General features: G+C 38.8%; 1 protein-coding gene across 3 annotated transcripts in view; it reads right to left on the bottom strand.

Moving 5' to 3' along the window:
• Window positions 1-259: 259 nt before the first annotated feature.
• Window positions 260-12,176, bottom strand: part of LOC115214967 (ubiquitin carboxyl-terminal hydrolase isozyme L5) — a 35,465-nt gene continuing 23,548 nt past the window's right edge. The window contains exons 5-12 of one of the 3 annotated variants that reach the window (XM_036505259.1): window positions 11,835-11,896; window positions 10,233-10,363; window positions 8,679-8,745; window positions 7,315-7,402; window positions 4,900-4,992; window positions 3,940-4,111; window positions 2,805-2,908; window positions 260-390 (exon numbers count right to left, since the gene is read on the bottom strand). In XM_036505259.1, the coding sequence (XP_036361152.1) occupies window positions 4,001-4,111; window positions 4,900-4,992; window positions 7,315-7,402; window positions 8,679-8,745; window positions 10,233-10,363; window positions 11,835-11,896 (552 nt within the window). In that variant the 3' untranslated portion in view covers window positions 260-390; window positions 2,805-2,908; window positions 3,940-4,000. Of the gene's footprint in view, window positions 391-2,804; window positions 2,909-3,939; window positions 4,112-4,899; window positions 4,993-6,414; window positions 6,437-7,273; window positions 7,403-8,678; window positions 8,746-10,232; window positions 10,364-11,834; window positions 11,897-12,176 lie in introns of those variants that run through there. The other 2 variants (XM_029784064.2, XM_036505260.1) reach the window with 2 other exon arrangements.

Genomic DNA, 12,176 nt, shown 5'->3' with positions numbered 1-12,176 from the left:
TTGGGGGGGGGGGACAAACACTGACTCACAAACATATACACACACATACATATATACGACGGGCTTCTTTCAGTTTCTGTCTACCAAATCCACTCACAAGGCTTTGGTCAACCAAAGGCTATAGTAGAAGACACTTGTCCAAGGTGCCATGCAATGGGGCTGAATCTGGAACCATGTGGTTGGTAAGCAAGCTACTTACCACACAGTCAAACCTACGCTGATAGTTTGTCTGTTGATGTAATAATAAATAAAGAATGAATGATTGTATGGTATTGTCAAATGTTTATTAATATATGAAAACATCAAATATTTGGTGTTGAAAATGGAAAACATATACAGTTGACGAAGAACAGCATCGGTGGATGTGGTCATAAAGAACAAGACACAGCCCTGTAAAGGAACAAAGAAAGAGAGAGTGTTTAAAGAAACAGGTTAAATGTAACTGTAGTTATATTACAATAACAGTTCAGATAAGACTGCCCACCCTTTCTCATATTTTAACCACCACATCTCCTAGTATAAAGCAGACCCCCTCTGTGAGGTTCGTAGTCTTGCAAACTGCAGGATGGTCTCACTAGTGCCAGTGGCATGAAAAAAGCATAGTATACATGCTATACAATCATCAGCATCGAAAAGGGGTTCCAGCCATGTGAAGGTTTGTGGCTTAGTGGTTGGGATGTTGGATTCATGATAGTAAGATTATGGTTTTGATTCATAGACTGGGCGACGCTTTGTATTCTTAAGCAAAATGCTTTATTTGATGTTGCTCCTGTCCACTCAGCAGGCAAAAATGAGTAATCCAGTGATGACCCAGCATTCTTGATTATTTACATCAGTTCATTAATATTTTGTACAGTTTCGTCAGAGAAGAGTAGCACCTGTGATATCTATGAGAGGGAGGGAGATATTTTGACATCCTCAGTCTGATCTGGTAGTGTTTCTACAGCTGGATGCCCTTCCTAATGCCAACCACTCGGTGAGTGTAGTGGGTGCTTTTTATGTGCTGGCACAGGTGCCAGAGGAGGCTGGCAACAGCCATGATCGGTTGGTGCTTTTTACGTGCCACCGGCACGAAAGCCAGTCAAGGCTGCGCTGGCATCAGCCACATTCAGATGGTGCCTTTTACGTGCAACTGCCACAGGTATCACAACTACAATTAAATGTATATATATAAATAATATGAAAGGGCAATCTGAAATATTAGCAATTTCCATTACCAGTGGCCTAGCTTGTTAGAATTTAGTCAATAGACTATATATTATTCATATAAATACAGTGTACATTTAAACACATAAGAGGTATCCAGCATAGGACTAACTACACGCTAGAAAGGACAGTTAAATTCCAAACCAATATTAGGATAAACTTCGCCTAGCAAATAATTTTATTTGCTAAAAAAGTCTGAAACCATGGTCCAGGAGTTAGGTGGTAAATGTTTTTATTTTTCATTCCCTTCGAAATTTTTTCCCTAACATTGGTTTGGAATTTAACTGTCCTCTCTAGCGTGCAGGTAGTCCTATGATGGATACCTCTTATGTGTTTAAATGTACCCTTTATTTATACACACACACACACATATATATATATATGCAGGTGGCACGTAAAAAACACCCACTACACTCGCGGAGTGGTTGGCGTTAGGAAGGGCATCCAGCTGTAGAAACACTGCCAGACTAGACTGGAGCCTGGGGCAGTCCCGAGCTCCCCAGACCCCGGTCGAAACCGTCCAACCCGTGCTAGCGCGGAAAACGGACGTTAAATGATGATGATGATGATGATGATATATATAGGGAGAATTCACCAAAAAAAAAAACGAAGACAGGTGGTGTAGACAACAAAGAGATGTATTAGTATAACGCTCGGGAAGTGAATATATATATATATATATATATATATATATATACTTTATTTAAAAGCAGCAGAAAATTCAACAAAACCTGCTACTCTGAGTTTCACGTTCCCGCACACAAAAGGGGGTGCTGAAAAGTTCCTGGCTTTTGGTAAAATACAGGCGCACCAGTTAATTATAATTTTAATTAACATACTTATTGCAGCAGCTCTTCAGTTTTTCTATGCGACACGCAAGAATATATAAAAGGGAGGCTACTCTTCAACAACCTTGATTAATTCAATGAGCGGGATCAAATAGTTATACTAAGCTTATTTTTTCCTTTGGATCTACATAATGTTATGACTGTGCTTCTACGCGACGTTGCTCGACTTGCCACAAATAACAATCAAATTTCCCTCATTTCACACTCCTACCGTTATAGTCCTATGTATCCGTGAACAGCTTATAGTCAGAATGCATTTCATTATAGTTTTGGTAAATGACCAGTTAACTGACCTTAGCCTAAACAACAACAAAACCATAACATATATCATTTTATCTCTTGCTTATTGCAGTCATTAGACCACCACCACCACCACCACCACCACCGCCACTGCCACCTCCACTACCATTACTACTAACTGAAACAAATTTAAAACAACTGCATCTCACAAATAAAACTTCACCTAATTAACCCATTATTAAAACATTCATCACCTCTCTTTTTAGCCACCCCATTATCGCCCCACTTTTCTTCAACACCTCCCTGAATCTTTCCACCACCCCCAGGAGGGCAGTACAGGCCCCTTTAGGAAGCACTGAACTAAACAAATCAACCCCAATACTTATTTGTTTTCAAAGTTTGGTACTTATTCTGAATAGATATTGAACACTGCAATGATAATTAGAAACACCATAGTGATTGAATAATGACTGAGATTGATCGCAACAGATGGTTAGCAGAATATTTTACCTTTTACTAATGAACACCAACAGGTGAATGATTAAAGCAGGATAGATTAAGAGTAGCTGATATCAAGCCTTCACTTCCTTCTTCTTTGCAGCCTTTTCCTTGGCCTGTAAACACACAAAACAGACTGAGAGTGAATCGTGGTTAAAAATGAGCAGAAGAGAAGGAGAATAATAACAATAATAATAATAATGATAATAATCCTTTTTACTATAGACACAAGGCCTGGAATTGGGGGAGGGGGACAGTCGATTATATTGACCCAGTACTTGTCTGGTACCTTTTTCATCAACCCTGAAAGGATGAAAGGCAAAGTTGACTTGGGTAGAATTTGAACACAGAACATAATGACGGACGAAATGCCACTAAGCATTTTGCTCAGCATGCCAACAAGTCTGCCACCTTAATAACAACAACAATCATAATAATAATCCAATCCTTTCTACTATAGCCAAAAGGCCTGAAATATTGGGAGAGGGGACTGGTCGATTATATTGACCCCAGTGTTTCACAGGTACTTAATTTATTGACCCCAAAAGGATGAGAGGCAAAGCCAATCTTGGTGGAATATGAATTCAGAACACAGCGACAGTCGAGATACTGCAGAGCATTTTACCTGGTGTGCTAACAGCAACAACAACAATTGCAAAAGTTGGCATTACTTGGAACTTCCTGCATATTGCATAAAGTACAGTCTGTCTGAGGTCCTTGTTGTGACATTACAAACAGGACAACCCCACCCCACCCCGGTACACACAATGTCTTCAATCAACAACCTCACGATGTTGTATACTGTGCGACGTCTATAATAATAATAATAATCATCATCATCCTTTCTCTTATAGGTACAAGGCATGAAATTTTGAGGAGAAAGATAGATGGCTACATCGACCCCAGTGCTCAACAGGACAACACTAGAGGTACCTCACAAAGCAGAGGATCCTTTGAAATTTCAATGATGTGATTGTTTATCTTTAGGTTGACATTGTAGGATGGGCATGAGAGGCCAGATCTAGCAGTTTGAACATGTACAATATTTTGGCTGGATGTGGCTGGTTTAAAAGGTAACGGGTTAATGCAGTCATACATAGCAACATGCATATGCATACAAGTGTACAACATGTATAATAATACCTACATAGAGTTTCATGCACATGTAGTAAACACACAAAACTATGAGTAGTAGACACAGCAGCGAGTCAAAAGTTTACCTTCTCTACTAAAGGTACTAATTTCTCCTCTTTGGCCAGACACTTCAACAGTTCCACTATAAATGGTAGGTAGTTGTGTTTGCGACGGATGTTTTCAATCTGAAAAGACAGTACCGGTGGACATGTTTAAACGGAATATTCTTAGTGTGAGAAATTCCAAAGTGAACCAAGACAAAAATAAAACAAAAACACAAAAAGAAACAAAAAAAGAACTTAACACTTTCAAGAATTCAGAACTGATTTGTATTTCTAAAATATGACAAAAAAAAAAAAAAAAGACTAAACCCCATCCCCCTTCATACTGACCCTTCATCATTACAAAGAAGTCTCGCACAGTGGCTTTATGTTGACTGCTATTACTGCACGTGTTGAATCTGCTCTATTCTGGTACATTAATGAACATACACAAATGGCTGTGTGGTAAGATATTTGCTTTGCAACCACATGGCATTATGGGCAATTGTCTTCTACTATAGCTCCAAACTGACCAAAGCCTTGTGAGTCAATTTGACAGATGGAAACTGTGCGGAAGTCTATTGAGTATACGTGTGTCTATAAACATACAAACATACGTGTGCATCTGTGCGTGTGTATCTGTGTCATTGTGTTTGCCCCTCACACTGCTTGACAACCAGTGTTAGTTTGTTTACATCCCACTAACACTGGTTCAGCAAAAGAGACTGATAAAATAAGCGGCACACTTCCAAAAAAGATAAAAAAAAGAAAGAAAATTACTACTGGGGTTAATTTGATCTACTAAGCCTCCAGTATGGCCACAGTCTAATGACCGAAACATGCAAAAGGTAAACGACAAATGAGAAAAAAACAAACAAAATAAATAGCTTTTCAGTAAATAAAAATAAAATAAAATAAAATAAAGCACTTACTTTGTAACGTGCCATCTTCTGTTCTTCTTCCTGTATCAACATTTGGAGTCTGCTTATCTCACTACCGATATCATCAGTCTCCATGGTAGAACTCTAGCAATGGCAAAATGGTTATATAACTTATCCATAACATATTATCAGGATTATCTGTATATATATAAGGCAGGACGTGTGTGTGTGTATGTAATTGTAATTTATGCATATCCACAAATTAGCACACATGTCGCTCCAATTTTAGGAGGACATTCGTCAACATCCTACCTGGGTTTTGGCAACTTATTTTTTTCCTGAGGCACCCACGGATATAGGTAAAAATCTATTTTCAGCCATAGCTTTTACCTATTTTGAAGGTTGTTAACATGAGTTAAGCCCCTTCTAGCCATAGCCAAGTGAAAGTGTGTGTGAAGGAGAGAGAGAAGTTGTGTGTTGATGTATGTGTGTGCGTGTGAGGGAGAGTGTTTCGCAACGTCTAACAAAAATAGTAAAGAAAAAGTATGTGTAAGGAAGAGAGGCAGAGGGTTTGACAGCGATCTAACAAAAATAAAAAGGTAAAGACAAAGAGAGAGAGAGAGAGAAAGCGAGGAGGGAGGGAGAGTAAGTCACAGCATTCATAATATATAAAATGTAAAATGTTTTGTATTTTCTTAAACACGAGATATAGTGTTAAAATTTAGGATGTTTTTGAAAGACTATATTTTATAATCAGAGTATATAAACTTTCTCACACAACAATTACAATATATTTATTTTAAATCATTTATTTATTTTAAATCGTTCATCTTTCTCCTCCCCTCTCTATAAACATATATTACTTTGGGTGCGAAAGAGTTTTGTTTTTATTTTACGCCAAGTAAAAAAGTGTTTTGTTAAGAATCCATTTATCTAACATATCAGCACTGCCTTTCAAATATCTCATGAACATTACAAACACCTGACAGCAGAGCCTTCAAGCATATAACAGAAGTTATCTTTATTTCCTTAAATAACCCTACCAATTTCAATGGATTTCGCCCAAATTTGATGTTAATATTACTTAGTTTGGTTTGAAATAAAGAACTTGATTAGCTTAATAATCGTAACTTAATCCCAGGCAAGGCCGGGTTATACCGCTAGTCATATATAATATGCTGTTGTTGCCCAAAAGTTTCCCTTGCGGTAAGTCACAGCCATACTATAAACTGGTGATACTTAACTTTGATCTGATTTTTTTTTTCTTGCAAAGGCCACTAAAAATGTTACCTCATAATGTATTTTTTTCTATCCTCAACCCAGCAACGGAAGAACAGCAAACAGTTATAAGCAGCGACCAGGAAAGAGTAGCAAAACAGTGTGCAGATAGCAGGTTGCCCATTTGTGGTTTTCTTGGGAAACACAAGACAGTGGTTTTCCACTGATTACACTGGTTTATATAAAGTTTATTTTGTTAATCTCTCATCAAGGAATTGGTTCACATGTTATCAGGGTATGTTCACACACTGGTGGGTTTGAGACAGATGCTAACAGTCACTGCACTGATTAAATTTTTGCATACTAACACGCAGGTATTGAATAAATTTCTAAAAACAACAACAACCACCACCACCACTCCCTCCTCCTCATCATCATCATCATTATCATCATCCCAGGTCTTCCTCTTCCATAGGTTCCCTCAACTGCAAGGGTGTGGCACTTTTTCAGTTATCCTCATCCATTCTCACCACATGATCATACCAGTGCAGTCGTCTCTCTTGCACACCACATCTGATGCTTCTTAGGTCCAACTTTTCTCTCAAGGTACTCACACTCTGTCGAGTATGCACACTGACATTACACATCCAGTGGAGCATACTGGCTTCATTCCTTGCAAGTTTATGCATGTCCTCAGCAGTCACGGCCTATGTTTCACTACCATGTAGCATGGCTGTTCATACAGTCTACTTTCTACTCTGAGCAAGAGGTCCTTTGTCACCAGCAGAAGTAAGAGCTCTCTGAACTTTGCCCAAGCTAATATGTCATATGAAATGTGGAAAATTCTGGAATCTACACCACAATCAAAAACAAGTTAACTCAGTTTCCGTGTCTGAAGTGCATATACATGGAACTGAGTATACCCTGTTCCAACACAGTAAGGACAAAGGGCCAGCCCAGCTCCAAGTCCTGTATGGCATAGCCACATGACCATCTTCTGCAATGTAATCAATAACTGGGACTTTTGACAGGTGCTGTCCAGAGCAAGGAGAAGCAGTGACTAAGGGGTAACTCCATGTGCCACAAAACTTTTGGACCCCAAAGCTGGAAACTTACTACTGGACAGAGTTTGATATCTTTCTGTTAGAATTCAAATTTCCATTCATTTACTGAATTTGAAAATAATACATTACAACTGAGGTCTCTAACATGCAAATATAAAATTAAAGATACAAACAAAAAGCAAACCTCAAAATCTTTCATCTTGCGTTCGTATAACATTTTGCGATCTGAGACAATGGCCATCAAATTAAAGTGGATTTCATCATTGTGATACCTGAATGTAACAGATATAGAAAGTAAAGGTTAAAACATTACATTTTCAAGAGAAGCAGTAAGTGTAAAGACAGCTGGAAGTGGAAAATGTCATGTCAGAAATATAGCTGTGATGTTGGGAAGTAGTCAGTTGGAATGAAAATGAGGCATGGAATACAGCATTGTGACCAGCAAGGTTTAACAACATCCAATAGTTTGGTCAATGCCATTATATACACACATATCATCATCATCATCGTTTAACGTCCACTTTCCATGCTAGCATGGGTTGGACGGTTCAACTGGGGTCTGGGAAGCCCGAAGGTTGCACCAGGCCAGTCAGATCTGGCAGTGTTTCTACAGCTGGATGCCCTTCCTAATGCCAACCACTCCGTGAGTGTAGTGGGTGCTTTTTATGTGCCACCGACACAGGTGCCAGACGAGGCTGGCGAACGGCCACATATATATATATATATAGATATATCATTTGTAGAAAACATATCTGAAAGAGGAAGCACACTCTAAGATGTAGAGCAGTATATATTAAAAATGGGGAAGGCTGGTTTATGGGATTATCTTAGGTTTCCTGTCCATAAAGAGTTTAGCTTTATGGCATATCGTCAGATCCCAAAAACTTGTTGGCCTATGACCCGCTCAAAAAAATGGAGCATTCTATTTATGAGAATAAATTTCTCATTTCTGTAAATATGTACAAGTATGGCCTACTGGTCAGCTATTTTAATATGAACCATGTTGTCCCTGTAAAACTCTCTGACCAGGGTGCGAAAAGGATCGATTGTAGAAAACATAGATCCAAAAGAAGACGCACACTCTAAGATGTAGAGCATTTTTTGAAGAGGTCATGGGCCAACAGGTTTTTGAGATCTGACGATATGCCATGAAGTTTTATAGACGGGTGGAAAACCTAAGATAATCCCATAAACCAGCCTTCCCCAGTTTTAATATATATATCATCATAGATTAACGTCCATCTTCCATGCATGTATGGATATATATGTGCGTGTATATGAGTCTGTATGTTTGTGCCTCTTTGTTTTATATAACACAACTATTGTAAATAAATGTCATTCCTTTCCGTTATTGTGGAAACGTGTCTGACCCTGTAGAAGAATCAGCTTGCTTTGGAAACAGGTAAGAGTTGGTAACAGGAAGAGCATCCAGCTGTGGAAAATTAGTTTCATTGGAATCCATCTTACTCAGGCTAGCATAGAGAAGCAGGTGATAAAATGACAATGAGGATAGCTAAAAATATAAGAGAAGGTAAAAACAATACCTACTTCTGAATCCGTTTCTCAATAACAGGTCTAACAACATCAAGCCAATCAGCATTCTCATCAACAACACCTGGCAAATAAAACAATTTAAAAGGTAAACATTAATGAGGTAGGGATGTAGATGAAATTGGGAATAATTTTGGAAACAGCGATACAGTTATGCGGTGTCTCCATATTTCGCCCGGCGTCCTAATGTTTCTTATTTCTTTATTACCCACATGGGGCTAATCATAGAGGGGACAAACAAGGACAGACAAAGGGATTAAGTCAATTACATTGACCCCAGTGCGTAACTGGTACTTTATTTATCGATCCTGAAAGGATGAAAGGCAAAGTTAACCTATACAGAATTTGAACTCAGAATGTAAAGACAGATGAAATACTTATTTCTTTATTGCCCACAAGGGGCTAAACATAGAGGGGACAAACAAGGACAGACAAAGGGATTAAGTCAATTACATTGACCCAGTGTGAAACTGGTACTTATTTAATTGACCCCGAAAGGATGAAAGGCCAAGTCGACTTCGGCGGAATTTGAACTCAGAACGTAACGACAGACGAAATACTGCTAAGCAGTATTTCGCCTGGCGTGTTAATGTTTCTGCCAGCTTGCCTTAACTAAATATTACAAGACATAACAATAACACTATTTATTAACTGATCAATCAACAACAGATGCACACCAGACTTGAAAATCCTATTTGCAATCTGGAATGAAAGCGTTGGGCCAAGTGGTTAAGGCATTCAGCTCAAGATTGCAAATTCCTGAAGTTCAGTCCCCAGTGGTGCACTGTGTCCCTGAGCAAGACACTTTATCTTAGGGTACGCATATCTGAGGAGTACTCAGCCACTTGCCCGTTAATATTAATTTCACGAGCAGGCTGTTCCGTTGAAAGGATCAACTGGGCCCCTCATTGTCATAACCAGCATAGTACCAGTATTTAAAAATTTTTTATTTACAACCTGAGCACTTGTTTCCCTAACACTATCACTGTTTTTGCTGGGTTAAATATTTGACTTGCTAAAGGCAACAGCCAAATTCTCAAATACTCTACTGGGTTTTGAAACAAAGAAAGGAAGATCACATTGGATAACAAAGTTTAAAAAAAAAATACCTGACTGGAAACAAGGAATGGTCATTGTTGGAAAGCCTTTAATCAAATTTAGTATGGAGAGGAGGGGAAGTTACACGCATGAAAAGACAAAGAAGGGAAGAATACATGAACTAAGATAGTGGGGGGGGGAGAAGAGAGAACTGGAAAAGGGAGAATGGAAAGCAAAAAGCAAAACCAGCTAATGGGGGAACCCCTATGAGGTCACTCTACCTACAAAAAGCAGCAGCTAAATCTCCTTCTGACAGTTCTCTAACACTATTAAAAAAAAAAAAAAAAAAAAAGGAAGGGCATGTTAAATAATGTAGTTTTAGATATTCCTAAAAAATATGAGATTGCTGTGGCCAGAAGGCTTTTTATCACAAATTAGCAAGATCAGGGATGACCAGGGTCTGAAGAAAATATCCAAGAGAAAAGGAATGGAAGGCAACAGTAAGAGACTCACCTAAATCTACTGGTCCATCTTTCAAGCCATCCAGTTCATACAAGCGTCCATTGATGGGCAGATAACCCACAAAGTGGTACACATCATCATCCTTTTTGGCTAATTTCTCATCAAATTCAAACATCTGTTGCCTTTGTAAACGAAAGACAAATAAATAAACAAACAAGATTTAACCTTTGTCAGTGTTTGCAATGTCTTTGAATAAAACAACATTTTAAGATCATCCCTTCAAGTGGTGTACCTCTATGGAGCCACTCGACTTGATAAAAGCAAGAGCCAGATAGATTTCCCTACATCTCTTTTGGGAAAAACTTCCTCCTTTGTTTCAATGGATTTTGAAAATCATGAAGAATTTAGGAAAATAACAAGCAAGCATTTGGGGAAGGACTCAACTTGAAATTTATCGGAAGGTTTTAATTTAATTTAAATCACTTTAAAACAGGGTATTTGTATCAGAATCAAGGGCAATCTCAGGTGGGTTGGTTTAAACCACACCCATCATCATCACCACCTCCACCATCATCATCATTATCACAATCATCTTAGTCATCATCATCATCATCATAATCACCACTGCCGCCATCATTCACAATTATCATCATCATCATCATCACCACCACTGCCATCATTCGCAATCATCATCAACAACATCATTTTACATCGCCTTCCCATGCTGGCATAGCATCAATGGTTCATCATGTCCGAGCCAATTCTTAATCAGAATTAGTATCCTTCCTGACAAATTGAAGAACTACATATAGCTCAGACATTCCAGTTTTGGTAAGGCTCTTATGACTGAATGCCTTTCAATCCAAGAAAAAGGGAGGCAGTCCATTGCTCAATATGATTAAACTTGCAAATTAATTTCTTAACCACAAAGGCATGTTAATGGAGCATCACTGAAACAAATGGAGGAGTCTAAGAATCCTGGGATTGTATTCATGAGAGATGCAAGGTAGGAGGCTGAACTGAACGCTTGCACTGCTGTTGCTTGTAAAATAATGCACCAACTTGAGCAAATGCTCCTCAGAGGAGAAGAGATTGGTAAAGAAATCCAACTTTTCTATGATCAAGTTCAATTTTCATGCCTATCCTCACATGTGGCCATGAATGTTGGGTAATGACCAAGGGAGTACGACTGCGAAAACAAGTGGCCAAAATGTGGCTCTTCTAGAAGGCCCATGGAGTAATGCTACTCAACAGAATCTCTCCAAATTTGAACTACTACATCTCCACACTGAGAAGTCACAGCTCCGGAACTATGGAATGTCACAAGAAAGAATCACAAGACTGATTCTTCAAGCTCAGCCAACTGGCAGGAGACCTAGGGGTAGGGGTACCCAAGAATGAGATGGTTCAATAATATGCATAGTCTCACTTGTCTGTGCTTCGGAATACAGTCAGGACGTCTAATGACAGTTTCCTTTTAATAAGAACCTTTGGAGGAGGTACCAGAGAACTCTTCCCCAACAACCCTTTCAGGAACAGTAGGGAGAGAAGATGAATGGATCACAAAGGCCCTACAAAAGATATTGCTGTTCACACTCTTCTTTTGACAGTAAGAAAAAGAAAACAAAAGGGAAATGAAATCAATATTCTTACCGAGAGAAACTATTATGAACTTGACGTATAACATCAGAATTACTCAAAGTCAATCCACGTATCTGTAAAGAAAAAGAAAATCATAAATTACATACAGTAACAACCGCCACTGTCGCCACCACCACCACCATCATTATTATTTAATGTCCATTTTCCATACCAGCATAGAGTGGGCAGCTTGACAGGAACTGGCACGGCCAGGGGCTGCACCAGGTTCTATCTATAGTCTGTTTCAGCTTGGTTTCTACAGCTGGATACCCATCCTAATGCCAACCACTTTACAGAGTGTACTGGATGCTTTTTATGTGGCACCACCACCGGTGCTTTTTCTATCTCCAAATC

Source organism: Octopus sinensis, linkage group LG8, assembly GCF_006345805.1.
Source record: "Octopus sinensis linkage group LG8, ASM634580v1, whole genome shotgun sequence".
Classification (NCBI taxonomy): domain Eukaryota; kingdom Metazoa; phylum Mollusca; class Cephalopoda; order Octopoda; family Octopodidae; genus Octopus; species Octopus sinensis.
This window is presented reverse-complemented; position numbering and strand designations above follow the sequence as displayed.